This window comes from Eretmochelys imbricata, chromosome 1, assembly GCF_965152235.1.
Source record: "Eretmochelys imbricata isolate rEreImb1 chromosome 1, rEreImb1.hap1, whole genome shotgun sequence".
NCBI lineage: Eukaryota > Metazoa > Chordata > Testudines > Cheloniidae > Eretmochelys > Eretmochelys imbricata.
This window is the reverse complement of record NC_135572.1, coordinates 38,551,582-38,575,736: the sequence shown is the minus strand read 5'-3', so window position 1 is coordinate 38,575,736 and position 24,155 is coordinate 38,551,582. Positions and strand designations below refer to the sequence as shown.

Genomic DNA, 24,155 nt, shown 5'->3' with positions numbered 1-24,155 from the left:
TGTCACTAGTGTGACATATATGACAATATCACATAAATACACAATGTGTATCTATTACTTTGAATGTCTTGTTTTCTTATTACAATTATTTAAGTGGCGTCCATGTACATTGTAACTCCTCCAAGGTGTCACCAAGTTTTAGTACAGAGAAAAAAAAGTAATCTTAAATCAAAGCTAATTTTAAAAATAGATACAACTCACCTCTTTTGACTTCTCAAGTAATCAACAACATCAAGCATTGTTCGTCGAGATATTTTATCTAAACCTCCACGAATAAAGGTTTCTGGTTCTACAATTTATATTAAAAGAGAGAGAAGTGTGAATACACATCATAAAATGTCTGATGGTAAAAAAAGGGTGTTGTTTACATTAAGGTGAATGATTAAACAGTGAATAATTGCACAAACAAGATTTTCTAAATGTTGTCTGACTAAAACTGGTGTGTGTTTTATATCTAGTGTTAGAAACATAGGCTACATCTACACTACACACCACTGGCGGAGGCATGTAGTGTTCGTGTAGCTACATGCTGCAGTGAAAAGCACACCGTGTCCACACTGCGACGTGTAGCTACACTTCAGTGAAAGGCTCTGCAGAGGGGAGGCAGCAGTGAAAGGCTTCACCTGTGCTGTTGCCAGAACCCTTCACTGCAGTGAGGAAAGGCTCCAGAAGCAGGAAGCTTCTAGAATCTTTCCCTGTGACGAGGAAAGGCTCCAGGAGTGAGGAGCTGCCAGAATCTTTCCCTCTGCGAGAGCCTTTCCCCATTGCTGGAGTCATTTCTTGTGGTGGGGAAGGGCTCTAGCAGCTGAGAGCTGGCAGAACCTTTTCCTACTCCTGGAGTCTTTCACTGTGGCAGGGAAGAGCTGATGCAGCAGGACACTACACAGCTAAAACCAGCTGTGCCAACAGGGAGGCATGGCTTGGGTGAGTAGAGAGCCATGTAGGGTACACACTCGAATACATACCCACACCTTTCAGATGTGTCTTTACTCCACATGCCTATGCACTGCCTCACTGTCTACACTGCTATTTATACCAGTGCTACTCAGGTATGTACACTACATGTCTGCCGTAAGAAGTACGCAGTGCAGACACACCCTTAGAGAAAGAGGAAGAAATCATAATTCTTTTCCATGCCATTTTCATGTCATTACCTGAATTGGAATTTGCAGGTGTAGCTGATCTGCTCGATGACGAGGAGTATCTGCAACAAGCTGTGAAAAACCTCTGTATATGCATGGACAGAAGATTTCGCCAAGTTTCATTTGAATCATGAAGCAGGATATCATGAATCAGGTATGGGAGCAAAGTCTGACAAAAGTCTGTTTTCACCTGGAACCCACAAGCACACACAGTCAGCTGCTGGTAAACACATTTCTCAGCTCCTAACTATAGTCAAGGTCCACTGGCCAATATGACTCTTTTACTGTAAAACAAATAAAATAAGCTTTATCAACTCATGCATATCAATTTAGTATCTGAATGCCTACTAAAAGAGTGGTTTCAGAGTAGCAGCCATGTTAGTCTGTATCCACAAAAAGAAAAGGAGGATTTGTGGCACCTTAGAGACTAACAAATTTATTTGAGCGTAAGCTTTCGTGAGCTACAGCTCACTTCATCGGATGCATTCAGTGGAAAATACAGGAGGGAGATTTATGTACACAGAGAACATGAAACAATGGGTGTTACCATACACACTGTAAGGAGAGTGATCAGGTAAGGTGAGCTATTACCAGCAGGAGAGCGGGGGTGGTGGTGGGGAGCCTTTTGTAGTGATAATCACGGTGGGCCATTTCCAGCAGTTGACAAGAACGTCTGAGGAACAGCGGGGGGAGGGGGGAATAAACATGGGGAAATAGTTTTACTTTGTGCAATGACCCATCCACTCCCAGTCTTTATTCAAGCCTAAGTTAATTGTATCCAGTTTGCAAATTAATTCCAATTCAGCAGTCGCTCCTTGGAGTCTGTTTCTGAAGTTTTTTTGTTGAAGAATTGCCACTTTTAGGTCTGTAATCAAGTGACCAAAGAGACTGAAGTGTTCTCCGACTGGTTTTTGAATGTTATAGTTCTTGACAGCCGATTTGTGTCCATTTATTCTTTTACGTAGAGACTGTCCAGTTTTGCCAATGTACATGGCAGAGGAGCATTGCTGGCACATGATGGCATATATCACATTGGTAGATGTGTGGGTGAAGGAGCCTCTGATAGCGTGGCTGATGTGATTAGGCCCTATGATGGTGTCCCCTCAATAGATATGTGGACACAGTTGGCAAGGGCCTTTGTTAGGTTCCTGGGTTAGTGTTTTTGTTGTGTGGTGTGTTGTTGCTGGTGAGTATTTGCTTCAGGTTGGGGGGCTGTCTGTAAGCAAGGACTGGCCTGTCTCCCAAGATCTGTGAGAGTGATGGGTCATCCTTCAATAGATTGTAGGTCCTTGATGGTGCGTTGGAGAGCTTTTAGTTGGGGGCTGAAGGTGATGGTTAGTGGTGTTCTGTTATTTTCTCTGTTGGGCCTGTCTTGTAGTAGGTAACTTCTGGGTACTCTTCTGGCTCTGTCAATCTGTTTTTTCACTTGAGCAGGTGGGTATTGTAGTTGTAAGAACGCTTGATAGAGATCTTGTAGGTGTTTGTCTCTGTCTGAGGGGTTGGAGCAAATGCGGTTGTATTGCAGAGCTTGGCTGTAGACAATGGATCGTGTGGTGTGGTCTGGATGAAAGCTGGAGGCATGTAGGTAGGCACAGTGGTCAGTAGGTTTCCAGTATAGGGTGGTGTTTATGTGATCTTCGCTTATTACTACTGTAGTGTCCAGGAAGTGGATCTCTTGTGTGGACTGATCCAGGCTGAGGTTGATGGTGGGATGGAAATTGTTGAAATCATGGTGGAATTCCTCAAGGGCTTCTTTTCCATGGGTCCAGATGATGAGGATGTCATCAATGTAGCGCAAGTAGAGTTGGGGCATTAGGGGATGAGAGCTGAGGAAGCGTTGTTCTAAGTCAGCCATAAAAATGTTGGCATACTGTGGGGCCATGCGGGTACCCATAGCAGTGCCGCTGATTTGAGGTATATATTGTCCCCAAATGTGAAATAGTTATGGGTGAGGACAAAGTCACAAAGTTCAGCCACCAGGTTTGCCGTGACATTATTGGGGATTCTGTTCCTGTCGGCTTGTAGTCCATCTTTGTGTGGAATGTTGGTGTAGAGGGCTTCTATGTCCATAGTGGCTAGGATGGTGTTTTCAGGAAGATCACCGATGGACTGTAGTTTCCTCAGGAAGTCAGTGGTGTCTCAAAGATAGCTGGTAGTGCTGGTAGTGTAGGGCCTGAGGAGGGAGTCTACATAGCCAGACAATCCTGCTGTCAAGGTGCCAATGCCTGAGATGATGGGGCGTCCAGGATTTCCAGGTTTATGGATCTTGGGTAGCAGATAGAATACCCCAGGTCGGGGTTCCAGGGGTGTGTCTGTGCGGATTTGTTCTTGTGCTTTTTCAGGGAGTTTCTTCAGCAAATGGTGTAGTTTCTTTTGGTAACTCTCAGTGGGATCAGAGGGTAATGGCTTGTAGAAAGTGGTGTTGGAGAGCTGCCTAGCAGCCTCTTGTTCACATTCCAACCTATTCATGGTGACGACAGCACCTCCTTTGTGAGGGTTACCCCCCCGCTCTCCTGCTGGTAATAGCTCACCTTACCTGATCACTCTCCTTACAGTGTGTATGGTAACACCCATTGTTTCATGTTTTCTGTGTATATAAATCTCCTCACTGTATTTTCCACTGAATGCATCCGATGAAGTGAGCTGTAGCTCACGAAAGCTTACGCTCAAATAAATTTGTTAGTCTCTAAGGTGCCACAAATACTCCTCATTCTTTTTACTAAAAAAGTGCTTAATATTTTTTTCTATTTGAAAAAATGGTGATTTTATAACAGAAATTATCTGATATTAATAGGAGTCATGACTAAGTTTGCCACAATTATCTTTGGCTGCTGCACATGGAAGCTATATATAAACTGAGCTCACCTCACACATTGGTTTCAGTAACTGAAGAACTTCATTTCTCACTCCTCCACTGTCCAGTAATGAACAGGTCAGATTCTTGATCCAGGTATCATGACTTACACTCTGAGGAATCCACACACTTGCATCATCCAGGTTTTCTGAAGGACTCTCTCTTTCATTACTTGGTACTTCTAAAAACTACACAAAAACAAAAATTAAATAAAAAAATGCAAGGATGTGTTCTTCTAAAAAATAACCAGCATACACACAACTTGGTCCAAAAATTTAGATGAACAACAAAATTAAACACACACAATGCAGAGTCCGTCTGGATGAAAGCATTTAATCAGGCTTAGTTTATATTATAAAATAAATGTAAAATGCTATAATAATGCATGGTTATAGTTAAAACCAAAGAAATCAGGAAATAGTAATGGTATATTTCAGAGTAGCAGCTGTGTTAGTCTGTATTCGTAAAAAGAAAAGGAGTACTTGTAGCACCTTAGAGGCTAACAAATTTATTTGAGCATAAGCTTTCATGAGCTACAGCTCATTTCATTATGTTTGGGTTTTTGTTTGTTTGTTTTGTTCTGTAGGATCGAATGGAGGCTGCCAGCAAGTACTCCTTTTCTTTTTAGTAATGGTATAGTTTCTCCAGGAAGATCAAGGCCCCACTACACATCATATTTTAGGTTGCAAAGTCAAGTGCTTGAACAGTAGGAAATGCTTGATTTACAGTTGCTCATGCGACCTTAATTCTGCTCCTTTGTACTTCCATCAAGTGCACTGATTAGGCAGCAGTCTTGTGGAAAAAATAGTATGTGATCAAGTAAATAAGGACTTTCATCATAATGTATACATACAGAACTTCCTGATAGCAAGGCTGTGGAGTCCTTCCCACGAAAAAGGTAATGGGAGCCCCACAGCTTGTTATATTTGGAACTAAACTTGATCCTGTAAACATTTCACTTAATATCAGGTCTTTTAGTTAATGGGATGACTCACTGTAGTAAACATAAGGTGCAAAAATAAGCGTTTGCAAAAATCAGTCCCCCTGAGAAAGTACAAGAGGTAGGAAAGATGTACAAAAGGAACTAATACTGTACTGGCAGGAAGAGGGGGACTATCTTCAGGATCTTTTCCATCTCTAGATTCTGTAAAACTGGTCTTCAGAAATGTTTACAGATCTATATTTGTTTTTATATTTTCTGTTCTCATTACCCTGAACTGCACAAAAATAAATAAAAGAAATACCTTCTTTCTAGACACTCTGAAAGGATGTAGATATATTAACATGGGATCAGCTTTGTTTTTGTAAATCTCCCAAAATTCGTTACCAGCCTTGGTGGCTAAAATGTTTTTCAAACAGGCAGCAGCAGCAGATCGAACACCAATACTGAAAGATAAGCATATCTGAGTAACAGATTCTTTAATAATTTAACATAACCTTATGAAGTATATGTTAAAAAAGTATGTACATCAAAGATAATTCTAAAGGCACCTGATACTGATGAGCCATAGGATGTGCATTACGGATGTGTGTTACAAAAGAGACTGCAAATATTTACTCTAACACAAAAAGGCCGCAACTGGCATTGGGCAACAAGATCATTTAGCTAGAATCCACATCCAGCCCCTGACTAGAGACATTGTAGAACACCACAAACTGATTGGAATATGAGTAATCTGAACCTCAAAGTGGATCATTAGTGGAGAGTTAACAGATTATTGCTTGTGTGCAGGTATTAAATAAAATTATGAGACAGAAGGCAGAAAATCTTTTTACAACAATAGCTAGTTTTTTTCATTGGTGCTCGATTCGTTAAGCACCGAATCAAATGTACACTTACCAATCATCTATTAAAGCATTATTTATTAGAGTCAGCATTATGAAGACCCACTGAAGTTCTCTATCTTCAAATAAGTCAGCTGCCTTGGAATAGAATGCATTTTTACTATGTTGCAGAGTTATGGTGGAGAAATCTATAGGACCCAGTTCTCCCAAACAACTTCCAACAGCCTCTGCAAATGCAAATATTACTTTTATAGTCTCCAAATAGTAGAGGAAAAAGCTTTACTTTTTTTAGCTGTGCATACGTGTGTGTGTGTGTGTGTGTGTGTATATATGCATACATATTACATACAGTTTTATGTGAGCCGTGTTGTCCTTTCAACATCTCATGTTAGTGGAAACTAAGGGCATGTTTATACTACAAACTTAAATTTCTCTGTAAGTTTCTATGTTAATTGAGCCCAGAAAGCCTTGGAGATGCCAAGCCTCGGTGCAATGCCCAGGCTCCTGGCAGGAAGCCTCAGTGGAGCTGGGCTTCCCACGGGGAACCCAAGCAGCAGGTGGCTGGGAACCAGGGGGCAATCAGGCTCTGAGTGGGGAGCTGGGTGTGCACAGTCTGTCTCAGAGCGTGGAAACTGGGCAGCAGCATGGCTAAGAGCCAGGAACCTGCGGGAAGCTGGGATTTAGCTGGAGCCTCCTACCCGCCATGGAGTGGCTGCTCGGCTTTCTTGTCAATTTCATGGCTCCAGGACATACACTAAGTTTCAGACAGAAGGAAATAGACAGACATATGTCTATTTCCTTGCTGCATTCATACAATCCATATTTGTCCCAACAGATTTTGGCTTTCAAGTTTTGACATGTCCACATTCAGCTGCAGCTATGAAAATTCTAGATCTTCTAAAACATATTGTGTAACATTTCTTTTACCATCATCAAGATGAGAAGAGACATGCTGCAGACATAAGGGTTGGGCTCTGGTCCAAATTCAGGAAGTACTTAATGGAAATATATTGCAGGAATGACAAATGTATAGTTTTGTTTTCAGAAGTGCTGAGCAATGCCAGTTCCCATAACAGCTATTGCAGTTGTGGGTGCTCATCAGCGCTGAATACCAGGTTTTTAGTTTTTCAGATGAGGAAGATCTAAACGCCTGGTTTACCACTACATACTAGATGTTTAAGTGAACAGCACTAATTTTAGCATCATGGGAAACATTTTGCAATTGCCTAAGATTAAAATAATTGTCATTTAGCGATACTAGTGCTAATGTAGAAGATGTAGATACTCACAAAGCAAAATTACTTACCTAAAACTGCCTTTTCACCTGTATGATTAACTGCTGTCTTGGATAGTTGTAGCAAGCTCACTACCAACTTTACTATGACATAGTCCTGGGGGTTTTCTACCATTTAGAAGAAAAAAGGAAAGCATTAATGTCTATTCCACGTGTATTTGTAACAGACAAATTACACTACTTGTAATTCTATTTCAACTAAGATCTCAAAATGCATTCTGAACATTAAAGGGGATAGTTATCGGGTCAAATTTGGTACACAAAAGCTTTTATAAAATGTAACACAAAAATAGAAATGTTTCCATATTTTTAAAAATCATCACTTCTTGAACCAACTCTTGTATGTTACTTGGTCCAAGTCACAGGATTCCCTGGAACTAAAATTTATATATATATTATTTCCACGCTTTTATAATGGAAATGCAAACAGACTTCTAATTTTACCTTTTGATAGCTGCATACATTAAATATTATCATGAGATAACCAAATGGTATTTACAGCACAGCAGGATGTCATAACAACTGACTGCAAGAAAATATATAGAGTCAAGGTCTGGGATCTTCTGATACTTATTACCTTCCTCTACAGTCAGCCCTTTCTCTGTTAGATTTGTCTGAAACTTTTCATGTTTTTTAAACAATGTACTGATTTTGTATTGAGGCAAGAGTGACTCAAATAGGGAGGAAAAAGAGGAATTTATCCAACCATGGCAAACATATGGGAATTCAGGGCCAGATACAGAAATATGGGCTGGCCAATAATATTGAAAACCTACAGCAATTCAAGCTGCTTCTCTTCCCTCACCTCCTCGCATTTCCAGCACCCTTTTTTGTTACTTTTGGAGAGACTTAAAACACGTTAATAGCCCAAAGAACTAAAGGAGGGAGGTAAAGAGGAAGAAGGGGATCGCTGAAACATCAATTAGGGAGAAAGTGGTATAGATAAGGGAGAGGAATTTTTGAAGTTATTTTACTTCTTGAATCTTTTTTATTTTTCATAAAATCCATGAATTACATGGTACAAAGACACATTCAGCTGTTTCCTTTTTTAAAAAAGCATTAATTTACAATTGTTAAAGATCACAATTCAATTTTTAAAATTCAAAGTAGCAGTGGACAAACTACCAAAATGTCCAGTCCACATTTCTGCTCATAAAAGGACAGTTGGTTGATTCATATTTCAAACTTAACAGTAGCGCTTTTACATTACAGTCGTAGTTTTATTAAGTTGTTATAGCTAGTTGTAGGTATGCAGTACATTCTATTATGGAACTGCACAGTGCCAAACACAACAGGGCCTTCAAGTTAGCTGAAGCCTCAATGTGCTTCTGTAACACGAACAAATTAATAATAAATAATCATCACTACAGAAATGTAGGACTAGAAGGGCCTTGAGAAGTCATCCATTCCCCCATGCTGAGGCAGGATCAAGTGAATCTAGACCATCTTTGAAAGGTGTTTGTCTGACCTGTTCTTAAAAACCTTCAATAATAACCACAGTGACAATAATTAAGGTAGTAAGCCAGTTTCCAGTTTATCCCTGACCTCCCGTAACTTGCACAAAAAAAACCTGCTGTCAGCCTTTATTTTAGGCTAGAGGATTTAAAACAAACACACACACACACACACACAGGAGGCTAATTGGACAAGCCATGGTTACCTTACAGGACTTTAAAAACTTGTTTTAACATTTTCTGGTCAACTCATAATTCAGGAATGGCTTAGGCTCAAAGATTTCACACTTGTATGACACACTCATGATGACCTCTGAAAACTAAGTGTTAGGTCTTGTTTAATCTTAAGGAATTCCAGTATTTTTATAAATGAATCCATATATTTTAAACACTGTTTTGTAGACCTTGTGAAATCTGTACTACCCACACCAAAGGTGACAATGTCCATAGGAAATCTTATACAGCCTGCAAACACAAACAGTCTCTTTGAAGTTTTAATGTTTCATAGTGCCTCTTGTAAATTGTATCAAATTATTATAGGCAGAACTGCCTATTATAATAGCACTGCCTATTATAAAGGCTGCCTGACATTTCCCATTATAAGATCCTATTTTCAATCACTCATAACTTTGCCAAACTTCCCTGTTTGGGCTGTAGTTTTCCATGTCAGGTGTCTGTCTCAGGCTGAATGTTTTGGTGTTTTTTTGGGAAAAATTCACCCACAATAATTCGGTCACTTCCAAGAACAAGGCTAGGGGAAATCTCAATGTCTAGTCCATGTAAAAAAAATTCTGGCAACCTTTTTTTGAACAGCTCTAGCATCCCACATGCTTTGGAGCCAGGAACTTTGGCAAGGGGGTGACCTCTGTCTCTGTGATGTGTCTTTTGCCATCTCTGTGAAACTTCACTCAAATTTGGCCAAGTTATAAGCCTTTGAACAATTGCAGTTTACACATGCTTAGTGGAGATTTCTATTTTAGCAGCTAAAATCTGTAAAGATTCCATCTTCAAAGAGCTTGCTTGAGCTGTTCACAGTTCTTAAGTGTGATCGGATTGTGCATGCACCATCCTCCCAGAGTGGCTGAGCACACTCCAGCAGTGAATTGCTGCTCTGGGCCAAGGTGGACACCAGAACTGAGCCTGTCTCTGCTGGGCTCTTTGGCTCCCCACTTCTGGTGTCTAGAGCGTGGAAGAGGAAGTTGCCTGATTTTAATTTAGAGGGGAAAACAGCTGGACTGAGTCCAGGGAAAGGAAAAGATTGGGACAAGGAGCCGGGTAAGATGATAGTGAATATATCCTGCTCATATATACAAATATACCTACAAAAAAGTAGGTGTAGTTATATCACTCATATGGCATTATGTATTGTATAATACTCACTAAGAGAAATTTCACAATTTGCATCATAATTTATACAGTACATATCAGTCTGGTGTATGTGTGAAATTACAGTGGAGTTATTTTACTAATCAAAAGAATACAGCATGCAGAGGAAGAAATAAAGCATGCTATCAGGAGTCTGTACCCTGGAAATGTTTCATGAGATCCTTCATCTGATCTTTATGTTGTTCCAGTTGTTTGCGTAAATCATTTAATCCTTCAAGTCTTGCAAATGGCAGCGACTCACAGAAACTTACCGATAAAAAATGGTTAATTTCCTGCAAAACAACATTTTTGTAATAAGTATACACTGCATATACTCGTTGCATCTGACGAAGTGGGTATTCACCCACGAAAGCTTATGTTCAAATAAGTCTGTTAGTGTATAAGGTGCCACAGGACTCTTTACTGCATATACTATGTTTTAAGTGGTGAAATGGTCCTCAAAGGTATTTCACTGAACACCAACAGATATGAAATGTACACAAGAATTGAGAGACAAACAAATTGACTAGCTCCTGTAACTAGGGATAGAATAAAAAAAGTCAACATGTCTACTTTAAGGGGAAATAAATTTCTTTCTATACTGTATCATATAGCCAGTACATTTGCCTTCAGTTGAAAGGGACCTATTACTGTGACTGTGCCAGGGCCCAAATTAAATAGTTAATTACCTCCAAAAGTGAAAATGCTCCTTTACTGTATTTGATTTTCTGCTGAGTAGCATGCAAATCTTTAAAAGCAGGATGCTCAGGAAAAGGATCTAAATGTTTGATTGTTTGGTACAAGTTTTCATTATCCTTGTTATCGATCACTAGGTACTTCAACAAGTCTAGGACCTGTATATTAAATTAATTAATTAATTAATTAATTTAAAAGGGGGGAAAAAAAAACAGCTTAATAAAAAAAAGGCTCCTAAAGCCAAGCACAATATTCTATGAAATAACATTTATGCATTCTATACAGACTAAATTCTTCCAAACTGATAACTGAATATAACCAAAAATTCATAAACTATGTGTTTTACATTATTGCATGTTATAAAGTGTTTAAAAAGACTTTGGCACATTCATGGACAATATAATATTTGTATGAGTGTCATTGTAGCCATGTCAGTCCCAGGATGCTAGAGAAACAAGGTGGGTGAGGTAATATATTTTATTGGACCAACTTCTGTTGGTGACAGAGACAAGTTTTTGCGGTTACACAGAGCTCTTCTTCAGGTCTAAGTATGTTTCCCAGATCTGAAGAAGAGCTCTGTGTAAGCTCAAAAACTTGTTTTTCTCACCAACGGAAGTTACTCCAATAAAAGATATTACCTCACCCATCTTGTCTTTCTAATGTAATATTTGTAATTCATTGAGGCTTAAAAATAGAGATAGGATAAGAATGAAGTAACTGATACAGAAATTCTATAATTTAACAATTTATTTGATTTTCTTACTGTTGAAAGCTATAATATTTTGCATGATTTGGTTGGCTTACTTTGCTGTTAATCTGAATGCCTAATAGCGTTACTAGAATAAATTGAATATTAATAAGGCTGGTATTTGCCACGCTATCACAGATCTGCTGTTTTTATTTAAGTTTGGCTGCTCGGCTGCTTAAAAGCCCTCTGCAGAACTTCTTTAAATATTTTTTTTAATTAAGTTGCTAGCTCTCTAAGTGCAAAGACATTCTTCCAAAAGTTACCAAGTGTAACAAATTTGGTGCCGTTAGCCTAAAAATTATCAATATACAGTGCTTCTGCAGAGGTTCCTGTATTTTATATACAGATATAAGATGACAGGAGAGCTATAAAGCCATGTAATTTAGGAATTTATAATATGCTTTATTATAGTAAGACCTAGACTTATTTATATGAGTTTTATTAACATTTTATGTGTATTAGGGATTTTCCTATTTTAATGAATGTACTGGGGTTTTGGGTACATTTTAATTAAACAACCACATATTATATTTGAAAAAAAATTGTGCTGTTTTCTTAGGCATTTTTTTTTCAGCTAAATCATGGGCTGTATTTTTTGCCATGATAAAGCTGTAGTTTCCCCAATTTATTGCCATGACAAGCCTTAAATATAAACAAAACTGTGAAGACAACTACTATACTGCTCTCTCTGTTGACCAAGAACTTGTATGCTAAATTTCAGCAAAAAGCACAATTTTACAGGAAGGCACAAACCCAGTAGACAGGGTTTTGAGAGCAGAACTGCTGCAATAACCATAACTGTGGAGCTGCAAATGCCCCTCTACTGATAGTTTGCTTTAAAGCCACTGAGCAACTAATACATAGAACTGAATATTTGCCAGTCTGAACTATCTAGGCCGGGGTAGTCAACAGGTGGAGCGCGGGCCAAATCTGGACCACCAGATACTTTTGAACGGATCCTGAAATCTTTTTATTTACTTATCATTATTGTTATTATTTTCTCTGGAGTCTAGACCTTGACGAAGAAATTTGGAACTTGACAAAAATAATTGACTACCCCGACTTAGGCTAACAACATGTCTACATAGAAAAATGCAGTCTATACACATCTATATCTGAAGTAAAGTTCTGTCCATATATTCCCCTTCAACAGTAGTGTGTGCTACAGGGCTAAACAAAAGATGTCTAAGAAGCAGAAATGTAGTAAAAACTGTACTTTTCTTACTGAAAAAGGCCATTTAAAAAAAAATCTTATGAAATAACTGACAACTGGTAACATATGAAAAAAATCGTGATGTAACCCTACAGAATATAGAAAAAGGTGACTAAACTTTATGTTTAAAACACAGATATTTTTATAACTAATACTTTTGTTGACTTGAACTAACTACAAAAGCCAGGAGGCACATAATAAAGAAAAGCAACAAGCGCATTCTCTGAAAAGCTACCTGCTTCTGAATTTCAGGCTGGTCCCTGACGAGAGGTATTAGCGTTCCAACAACAACATGAAGGTGATTCTCTAGGGCATCCTTACAATATGTGACTGCTGCGTGGCAAACATGATTTAGAAGGTCACAGCAGAGGGAAAAGCTGCGCATGGACATGTCTCTGCCAAGATTAGGTCTGCCACAGGGGAAAAAAACAACAAGTTTGAGGAATTAAATTAAAAAAACAAATATTTCCATTGTCAAAGCACTAACTAACCCTTTGCATGACAGGGAGAAATGGGGGGGGGGGCGCATATAAACATATTTAAGAGGCAGTGATTTCAGTCTTAAAATGGTTGACCCAATCATCACAGTGATTTAAATTTCTGGACCTTAATAGTACCAAATCCCCAAGTCCTTCCATCATTGTTATATATGCTAAATTTAGCCATTGTCAATATGGTTTAATTCAACAGAGTCAAACAAGAGTGAAAAAGAAACAGATCTCCTCTAGGGAGGAAAAAATAGTATACAGGCTGCCACGGATGAAAGGTAATGGATTTTGTTGTAAGGAGCACCGGAGTGGGGAATTCTCTGATCACATCCCTCCCTTTTGTGAAGTGGATGTCCTGTTATAACAGCTCCTGTATTCCCGTGGAATTTGCCACAATACATTGAATTTGTCACATCACAGAACAATACTCTAGAACCTAGACAGTCCATGGGAGTTAAGGCACCCAACTCTCACTGAAATTCTTAGGGTCCCTTGAAAATTCCATACTAAACCATCACTAAGTATAAATATATTTGCTTCTAGCCTGTATAGATTTGAAGATAATCATGCCAAATGTAAACTGAGTTTAAGCTGACATGGTGACAGTTTTCTGAGTGTGCAGAAAACCCAAAACAATGTTAATTGACTACTACATCACTACGGATTGTTCCCTCTAAAATCTAAAGATAGCAATTAAATTATTGCCCTGTTGATCATTTTAGCTGAAACATCCAAATGATGTGTTTAGTCCCACAATACCAAATTGCTTTCCTCACCTCCTCAGTTGCCAAAAGCATCAGCTGTTCCCTACTCGCCTACTACAACCTCCCGCTTAACCCTTAGCCCCTAGAATGAAGTTATATGTTGTCAACACAAAATTCTGCAGATATTAAAAACTGAAAATGTGGGAAAAGTGTGAAATAAATATTATGGGCTACTGTACTGATAATGTATTCACTTTCAGAATTAACTGGTTAATAGTCTCTATTTTTAAATGTAATGGAAGATGTGCAGCAGATTGCAGGGACGTTGTCACAGAATTTAGGTCCAAACTTGCAAACTTGTGCAAGTTAGCAGTGCAGGAGTTCATGAGGGAGAAGAAATCATGTTATTTATCAAAGAAGAGGGCAGACAGACAGAATAAATAAAACAGAAGTGATTGTAGGGCATGGTTACACTTGCATATGTAGAGCACTGTGAGTTAAACCAGCCCTCCGAGAGCACAGCAGGGAAAGCGCTGCCGTGTGTTTACACTGTCAGATTCAAGCGCACTGGCATGGCCAAATTAGCAGCTCTTGCAACGCCACAAAGAGCAGTGCATTGTGGCAGCTATCCCAGCATGCATTTAGCTGCAACATGCTTTTCAAATGGAAGGGTGAGGGCTGGAATGTGACAGGGAGTGTGTTGTGTGTATGTGGGGGGAGAGAGAGTGGGTTTGGAGGGGCTGAGAGCATGTCAGCATGCTGTCTTGTAAGTTCAGCCAGCAGCAGACTCCTCCTCCTCCCCCCTGCCTCTCTCTCTCGCACACAGCATTCCACACTAATGGTTGCTTTGTCTCGGAGCAGATAAGCATGCCGGCTGTCAGAAATGGAGCTTTGAAAGGGCATATCCGCATTCCTACAGCCGATTCCAAAACAATGACAAGAGTGACCATTTGACTTAAGGGGATTATGGGACGTTTCCGGAGGCCGATCGCAGCGCAATAATGCAACACCTTGTTCACACTGACGCTGGGGCATTTCAGCCGAGGCACAGCAAGCGTTATGCTTCTCATGGAGGTGGATTATCAGGAGCGCTCCAGCTGCAGAGTCCAGGCCCTCTAAGTGCCTTGCCAGTGTGAATGGAGTGAGTTAGGTCACCTGGGGCTGCTTTAATGCGCTCTAACTTGCAAGTATAGCCAAGCCCAGAGTCACAGAGCTTTCTCCAAAGGCTGTTGGGGTGCAGAAGTAGAGGTAAAGCCCGGGCATTAAAGAAGCTAACATGGTGGCAGATAGTGGGTCAAGAAAAGAAGGCAGAGTAAAAGTTGAGAAGCTGACAGAGGGAATTTAATAGACTGACATCATGGGGAAAGGGAGAGTACTGTTTAAATAGGGCAAGTGGTGGGCAGAGAGAGAATTCAGAGACAAATGAGTAAGAAAGAAGGGTTTGTTGAAGACTAGACTATAAAACATTTCAATGATCTGAATAATATTCTAGGTTACTGGAATACCCTTATACTTTGTTATATTAGCAGACAGCATTGTAATCTCAAACATTCCTTGGAGTAGCAACACTGGAAAATTTATAGAAAAGGGCAGAAGAGGAGATTTACCAAATGTTATGTTCACAATGAAGGTGCTTGCATAATACTCACTGTTCTTTGATTAACTTTGCTTTGGTATCAAATAGCAAATCTTAGTTTTCGTCGTGAAGTTATGTGTCATTTCGAGCCATATACTCAATGCATTTATTAACATTTAAATGATCAAAAAGTCCAGGGAAGGCTGCCTACAGAAGACTTAATTTCAACAAAAAGACCCATCTTCTATAGTCCAATAAATAGGGCTGTGGTCAGGGAAGAAGGCCTATAACTATGGTGACCAGATGTCCCGTTTTTAAAGGGACGGTCCCATATTTAAGCCCTCCTACAGCTGTCCCATTTTTTCTTTAAAAAGGGGAAACTGTCCCGTAGTTTTCTGTCTTCCCCTCCATCAGTACCGGCGGGTACTGCTTCTGCCCAGATCCCTACTTGCCAGCCGCCTGCCAACTCAGAGGTGAGTGGGGGGGGTCCAGTGGCTGATGACGGGGGTGGGTGTGCAAGGCACCACCCTGGTGGTGGGGCAAAGCTGCAGTGTGTGGGGGCGGCCACTCCCCCTGCTGGTCCCTCAGCACAGCCTTCGCTGCCACCAGCTTTTGGCCAGCAGGGCCCCGTCCCCCACCCTGTTTCTGGCTGGCACTGGCTGCATGCTGCGAGCTGCAGTGGCTGGTGAGTGCGGGCAGGCGCCAGGCAGCTATGTGTTGCCTCTGTTGCCCACACATCAGCCCTTTATGTGCTTCTCCTCTTGCTGCTTTGCCCCTTCATCCCCTCTGCTCCTCCATATTTCCCTAGGCAGAACCCGTCCTGCTCCCAGTGCTGTGCGGAGAACCAGCCTCCAGTCAGAGTGCTCAGTTAATGAACAGCCTGGCCGGCAGGCTCTTCCCTTCCCCCACTGCCTATGGTTGGACCAGTGCCCTGGGAAAGCCCACGACCCTCCTGCTCAGGACGCTGGCGAGGAAGAGCTGAGCCCTGTATGTGCCAAAGCTCAGTGCAGCACTGGCATGGGGAAGCCTCTCTGTCCCTCAGCTAAGCTCTGGAGTGGAGCAGGGGAAGTGATTTCCAGCCTGTTCATGCCCTGACCCTGCAGGCTCCACAGCAGCCCCCCAGGCAGGGGCTTAGCACCCTCTTCACCTGCTCCCCATCCTGGAACCTGCCCCCATGGAGCACGGGGCTGCTCCATCCCCTAGGCACATTTTCCTGCTGAGCCACTTCTCTGGCCGGATTTGCTAAAGCCCCTGCAATCAGGTTCCCTGGGCCCTGGTGCACAATGCATACTAAAGGGCTTAACCCTTTCCAGTCTGCACTGTAGCCAGGGGATAGGAGGCAGCTGGGTTATTTCAGTGGCCAGCAGCAGCCTGGAGGTGATAGCTGCCTTTCAACACTGTTCAGGCTGGAAGCAGCTCCCATCCTTTCTCTCCCGCACAGTGCCAAAAGGCTGCTGCTGGCCACATTCTGGTGTGAACCCTGGCAGAAATCTGGGGAGGGAGGGATGTGACCCTTCATTCCTCCCCGCCCCACACGTGTTGCCTCAAGAAGACGTGGTACCAGGAGAGGTGGGTCCATCCCGGGGGCCCAGCCAGGTATGAAGCCTGAAGAGCACCAGGCAGGGAGGGTTGGGTTGGTCAGTCACACCTGCTCCCCCCGCCCGTGTGAGAGAGGTGTACAGTAGTGTGTGTGTGTGTGTCACCTTTCCTCGTGTGAACCCTAAAGCCTTAAAAATAAGAAGATAAATAAAAAGAATCCAACTAGCAGTATTTCTTTTTAACAGGGACTCAGGCAACTTGATGTTAATTTAAACATTTGTACCGCATAGGTCTGATTGATTGCCATTGAACTCGGCTTGAATACAAGTAATTTTATCAGGTGTGCCATATTCAGTGTAGGGAAATATGGTCACCCTATGTACAATCAATCGCTAGTGTGACACTAACATCAGTTTTACACTAGCTTCTACATAGATGATACAACAGCTACTAGTGGTACTAAAATATGTGCATAACAGTGAGAAGGTAAAAAAGGAAGAACTAGAAGACAATTATGTATTTACCGGCTGTTGATGTAGTGAATCAGGGTATATATTATATCTCGAAGAACAAAAGCCCACGCTCCTCCTAAACCATCCTTTATCTCTTTAAGTAATAAATTAACAAACAAGTAATAAATGGTAAGAATCCTGTGTTTTTTGTAAATATTGTTTGTATCAGCTGCCTGTTTGCAAATGGCTAGTAGAATTTTCTGGAATGAATCCTGTAAATGAATGAAAACATCAAGTGAAAAGCCGCCTTTCATATCATAACAGCAAAATTAAGTTATTTTAACTTTAGGAAAAAATGTAAACATAAGACAAGTTTTGTATTTCCCGAATCATATATAAATGCACATGTTTATTTCAAATGCTAGAAAATGCACTGTAGAGACCAATCGTACAAGGAATGGGGGGTGCAGACTGGATATCCCTACAGGTTCTTTCTATTTTTAGTTTCCATGACTGTGCAAAAAACTGCTTTTTGTTTTCCTGAAAACAAAAAGCACTGAAGGCAGTCTTCATCAATGATAAAAAAAAAAAGTGGAAAAATGTAAAAATGCAAGATTGTTTTAACAGAACACATACATATAGTAAAAAGTAAATAGGCACACAAAAACAACATATGCAGAGCTTTTGTGATTTGTGCATGGCTATGCTACATTCTGGAAACACATACTCTCCCATTTAGTTATAAAACAACTAAATATTAGTATGTTTTTCTCCAATCTATAGACAACATAAAGGAGAACAGTCATACTTCGTGTGAAGCAAACGTCTCTAAACATAAGGATGCTGAAGTCCACCCTGTCAGCAGGGGGAGAAAATATTTATACTTAAATATATCATGATCTGATGTAATTCTTTAGTCAGTATGTGACAGAAATATTGTGAATCTAACCTATAAAGTTTTATTTAATGTATGTAAATCCCCCCCAACTTGATTTATTTTTAAAAATGTGGCCCTGTCTTTCTTTCACTTTCTTTTTTTTAACTAATCTTTTATGCATGTAACATTCACAAAGTTACTGTGGCCTTTAACTTAGGGACATGTGTTTTTTTTCTCCTACTAATAGAAACATAAAGAGATTCCCTAAAATTATATTGGAAAGTTTTTTCTTTGTTGTCATGCACTGACAATTTAGAAATAAAAATATACATAATTAAAAGGAAATCTTCTAACAATGCCAAAAAAAGGGCAAAATCATATACTTACAGGATTTTTAGAAAGTACAGCTACAATACTTTTTAACTTGGTTTTATGACAACTGCTAATATAATCCAAGGTTGCCTTGATCACATAAGATGGAAAATGAGGAGGATTAGGAGCAGGGTCCAGTTCCCTGAATGAATTAAAAAACACAGTGAGACAAGACTTCCAAAAACTTGTTCAGAGATCAAGGATATGGATGCTTTAAAATGGATGCATATATAACATGTTGCATGGCTGATTTGGTTTCACCCTGATAAAGCAAGAAAAAATTGCTATATAGTAACTAGTGTGAAAAAATACAGCAAAGTACAAATTCTTCCTACATAACAGTAATATTTTCAGCAGTAAGTGGAGAATTAGTTATACTTCCTAGCAAACTAACAAATACAAATAAAATGAGATGTAATCTCCAAATACAACATAAAGACTTCATTTCTATAGGGAAATATTTGCACTTGTTTTGTTTAATCCAATTGTAGGATGACTTTGGCATGTTATCAAAGCACCAAACACCAAAATACAAAAACATGAAATTAAATACAAGCCAATCAACCAAATCCACTCCCAGACCTTGTAAAAATGTAATTCACAAGAATAAATAAAAACAATCATGCATGTTACTCCAATCATAAAGGGATCAAACAGAAACTGGTAAGAATAAAGAAAACAGAAGGGTAGCAGATTTGAAAGCAAAGGGTTGGGGGTCCAGAAACAGTCAACATAGAAAAACAGGTCAAATGAAATAAATAAATCTTCCAGCATGCTCTGAAGTCAGCCAATGAGGAATTTTAGTAGACCAACTCTACACAAGAGAGTTTTATAGCTGGAAATCCTCTAAAATGACAGCCCTGCTCCCAGTTCAGTCCAGAATATAATAAAGAACTAAGAGAACCAACCCATGCTTGTCAGGGAGAAATATGGCAAACGGCTAGGGTGACCAGATAGGAACTGTGAAAAAACGGGATGGGGGTGGGGGGGTAATAGGTGCCTATATAAGAAAAAGTCCCAAAAACCGGGACTGTCCCTATAAAAACAGGACATCTGGTCACCCTACAAACGGCAGTCTTATTCAAATACTCAGTGCCTAAACTACACACAATGTTAGAAACTGATGGATGGCGGGAAGGAGGATAAACCTCAATACTGATGCAAAAATGGTTATTAATAAAATACAATTTATTACAAACTGCTCTTTGCCTTTGCTGAATTTCAGAAGATGCAGTAACTTTATACACATACATGATGCTTGAAGAATAATAGCTTACATGCTTGAGTTTATTAAATAAAATGTTTAGTCTCACTAGAGAAACTCCCACAAAATCTCTGCTTTTTCTCAGTAAGTGACAAATACGAAAAACATCATAAAGAATGATGGCCATAAAATTGTACTCAGCACCTCCAGGTCACGTTGTACGGACTCTGGAATGCAGCTTTATAACTTGTATTTTGGCTTAATATTCTATATCATTTTAGAAAAATATATCTAAATGCTATTGTGATATTTGATTTGCACACCGTGTTTGGTAGGAGTCTTAATTGCTACTGTAGATTGTAATCTTGAGAAAAGTTTGAACACCGGTAAGTGTCTTTTCAAAGAATGGAAGCGCTCCCCCTTATTAAAGGATGGGAAGAAACTTTTTTTCTAGGATTGCAAAAGATGACCACTTGTATTTAAAAATTCTCTAAGAATAATTTAAGTTTAAAAAGATTATTTTAAAATCCGATTTTCATATATAAAATACGAGTGTTTTGACTCATTTGAGAAAGAACATTTCATCTCTTTAGCTTTGATGAATTAAAGGAATCTCAGAAAATAAAATGAATAAAAAAGTTAAAATCAAGTTTAGAAATGTTCTGAGAATTTCCCGCTCGAAAGACAAAAACAATATAACCACAAAGTTGAAGATTTACAACCCTGTTGAAGATGCATAAACAAGATTATATATTCACGAGCTGAAGATGCTACTAAGACCAACCCATGCAAGAGCTGAGCCAAAGTTATTTGGATCCAGCCAAACCCTTGACAGAGGTGTGTCTTTCACCCTCACTGAAACTATGGAAAGAGAGGGGTAATAAATCTCTCTGAACTGAAATACCCACTCTTCTATTTTGTTCTCTTGAAATCCTAGAAGAAATTTTGAGAGCATATGCTGGGACGCACACACCCCACACATGCAAAATGTTGTACATAAGTAAAAAGGTATGAAATACATCTTCTTCTAAAAGTCTATATCTACATACCCTGTAAATTTACTTAGGTCACCTCCTTCTCCTGCCTTGGTGTTGACTGGCTCATGTAGGGTCATCAGCAGCTCCACTACAATCTCTGGCAAGTTACTGTGAGATAAATTGTCAATCTGCTAGAAAACAGCATTAGATACATTTAATGTTTTCATATGAACAGCTTTAATACGGAAATATTTTAACTCTGAAGGTCTCAATTTCAATTTGTGTTTTTCTGAGGTAACTTCTTTTTCTTCTTGTCTGAGCTACCTATTTATCCTTTGAGTTGTCCATCTTAAAATTAAAGGGACACAATCAACTTAGAAATCACAATTCTTTCTAGAAATGTTTTACCAACTGTAACTACAACACCTAAGATTCACCATAAATCAAACGTTTCTCTATATTTTCAGTTTATTTACATTCTGCATTTGACATAACATTATGTATAGTCATTAGTTCCCACGAATAGTCAGTGCCCCTGTTGGGGGGATGGGAGAAGGCTTCACAGAGAATCAGAGAGAAAAAACTTAAAACATAGGCAAATGTGACTGCAAAAGCATAACAACTTTTAATTCATATTTTGAAATGTTTTAGATTTCCAGTTGACAGTGTGGCTTTAAGACAGCACAGTTGACCTTACTTGAAAGATTCAGAATAAAAATACCAAATTTTGACTTACTTTATTGCAAAATATCCTAAGTTGAAGACCTGAATTATCTGACCTATTACTTACTATTTTCTCCTCCAGTCCATTACAAGTCATACACCAGTTTATGCATTTATAAAGGAAACAAAGTACATTAAAATAGGTACCTGTTTTCCTAAGCAGTTTTCATCCTTAAGCATGTCGTAGACTTTATAAGCTGTATCTCTCTGTTGTGCTATTTCACTATCTCCAGGGCTTTCATAAGCAAAATAGGGAAGGATATTTACAAGTATCTTTGGAAAGCAGCATGCTAGAAGCTGCCGCCAGTCTTTTTCAATCATGTTAGCAATAGATTTCACATCTTCAAACTGACTTCTAATCACCAGGTGTGGAACCAAAGCTTTATAACAAGCCCTACAAGTAAACAAATATATTTCAAAATTTTCCTTGAATTACAATGGAATTTTTGAAATACCCTACCTTTTAAACATAATATAGTTGATATGTTGTATGACTGTCTAGTTACAGCTATAAAATAAATCTCCAACATAATAGCAGGTAATAGACATGATACCTGGAATTAATTTTAAAGACTTAACTACATGCCTTTTAAAGCAAAATCTTACAGTACAAGAAGCAAAATTACATTATTTTGATACTTGAGATAGCATGTTTCATGGTTTTAAATAAAACTAGTTTAACCTGATTTCACATACATTTTACGTATAAACCTACCTGTAGAACTCCTCAAGGCTAGAGTAGTTCAAAACAATGTAAGGAAAAGCAGATAGGCTATATCCACTATCTTTCATTCTCAGCCACTCCAGCACCAGATAGTCTAACTGGGAAATCATGAAGTCTTCTATACTTTTATAGCCAAAAACGTTCGATACTCTCTCCAAAACCTGTGCAATAAGTAAGACTGTGAGATAACATGCAGCGTATACGTTGTGCTGCAGCACCCTCAGCAGTTACATGTCTCAAAGCCTCACCTTCTAACATCTTTTTGCTCTTTTAATAGTATTTATATAGTTCAACTTCTAATTAGTACATAGTAGAAATAACCGATATTATACCATAGCACAGGGATGGGCAAACTTTTTGGCCTGAGGCCACATCTGGGTATGGAAATTGTATGGCGGGCCATGAATATTCACGATATTGGAGGTTGGGGTGCAGAAAGGGGTGAGGGCTCCGACCGAGGTTGTGGGCTCTGGGGTGGGGCCAGAAATGAGGAGTTCAGGGTGCAGGAGGGGGCTCCAGGCTCGAGCAGAGGGTTGGGGTGCAGGGAGGGGTGAGGGCTCCGGCTGGGGGTGTGGGCTCTGGCGTGGGGCTCGGTATGAGGGGCTGGGGGTGCGGGCTCTGGCGTGGGGCTCGGTATGAGGGGCTGGGGGTGTGGGCTCTGGCGTGGGGCTCGGTATGAGGGGCTGGGGGTGCGGGCTCTGGCGTGGGGCTCGGTATGAGGGGCTGGGGGTGCGGGCTCTGGCGTGGGGCTCGGTATGAGGGGCTGGGGGTGCGGGCTCTGGCGTGGGGCTCGGTATGAGGGGCTGGGGGTGCGGGCTCTGGCGTGGGGCTCGGTATGAGGGGCTGGGGGTGCAAGAGGGTGCTCCAGGCTGAGACCAAGGTGTTCAGAGGATGGGAGGGGGATAAGGCTGGGGCAGGGGATTGGGGCATTGGAGGGGTGCAGGCTCCGGGCGTCGCTTACCTCAAGCAGCTCCTGGAAGCAGCAGCATGTTCCTCCTCCAGCTCCGAAATAGAGGCACAGCCAGGTGGCTCTGCGCGCTGCCCCGTCCACAGGTGCCGCCCCCGCATCTCCCATTGGCCTCAGTTCCCAGACAATGGGAGCTGCGTGGGCGGTGCTTGGGGCAGGAGCAGCGTGCAGAGTCCTCTGGCTGCCCCTATGTGCCTCTGCTTCTGGGAGCCGCACGGAGCCACAGAATACACAGAGCGGGACAAGCCCTCGACCCCGCTCCCTGCTGGAGTGCCAGAGCGGAGCAAGCCCTGGACCCTGCTACTCAGCGGGAGCTCGAGGGCCAGATTAAAACATCCGAAGGGCTGGATGCGGCTCCTGGGCCATAGTTTGCCCACCCCTGCCATAGCACCATTTTCCCTAGGTGGAGAGGGATGGAATCTTTAATTATGGCTATCATTTGCCTTTTTTTTTTTTCTCGTTGTTTGTCAAATGTAATACCAAAATACACTAAGCTGGGGGGAAAACATACTCTTAAATGACAAATACAAAGGAGCATTGCATTTTTCAGTAGACCGCACTTATCATTTTACATGTTTTGCATATGGAAAAACTGATTTTACTTTGTTTGATTGTGAGCATCTTTAACTGGGTCTAAAATCTAGGGTGGAGGGAGACAGACAGTCATTGCGAAGCGGAGTGGGGAATGGAGAGGGAATGAGGCGAGGCAGTGAGACTCAGCTGATGGCATGAGGGGAGTCAAGCCAGATCCTTCCCAGGCCTGTTCCAGACCCTCTGGGTACTATTCCCTGATGCCTGGCCTGATCCAGCGCACCATGGCAGTGGCTCCAGCACCTCTGGGTGCTGCTCACTGCGTCCTGGCCAGATCCCAGGCATCATAGAAGCTGCTTGAGCCCCAGAAGGTCCCTGTCCCTGCTCTCCAGAACAATCTCAGGCTTTGTGGTGGCAGCTCCAGCACCTCTGGATTCTGCTCTCACCTCCTCCCTAGCCCCCTGGGCATG

The 24,155-nt window shown here is 40.7% G+C and overlaps 1 protein-coding gene across 3 annotated transcripts in view; it reads right to left on the bottom strand.

Moving 5' to 3' along the window:
- The window catches only part of ATM (ATM serine/threonine kinase), a 146,245-nt gene that overhangs the window by 66,184 nt on the left and 55,906 nt on the right, over positions 1–24,155 (bottom strand). For 2 of the 3 annotated variants that reach the window (XM_077808924.1, XM_077808908.1), the window contains exons 25-38: positions 22,179–22,348; positions 21,611–21,857; positions 20,813–20,931; positions 18,575–18,701; positions 17,383–17,582; positions 12,787–12,961; positions 10,584–10,748; positions 10,055–10,187; positions 7,088–7,183; positions 5,837–6,008; positions 5,241–5,382; positions 4,008–4,184; positions 1,155–1,332; positions 202–289 (exon numbers count right to left, since the gene is read on the bottom strand). In XM_077808924.1, coding sequence (XP_077665050.1) covers positions 202–289; positions 1,155–1,332; positions 4,008–4,184; positions 5,241–5,382; positions 5,837–6,008; positions 7,088–7,183; positions 10,055–10,187; positions 10,584–10,748; positions 12,787–12,961; positions 17,383–17,582; positions 18,575–18,701; positions 20,813–20,931; positions 21,611–21,857; positions 22,179–22,348 — 2,189 coding nt within the window. The remainder of the gene's footprint in view (positions 1–201; positions 290–1,154; positions 1,333–4,007; positions 4,185–5,240; positions 5,383–5,836; positions 6,009–7,087; positions 7,184–10,054; positions 10,188–10,583; positions 10,749–12,786; positions 12,962–17,382; positions 17,583–18,574; positions 18,702–20,812; positions 20,932–21,610; positions 21,858–22,178; positions 22,349–24,155) is intronic. The other variant, XM_077808917.1, reaches the window with a different exon arrangement.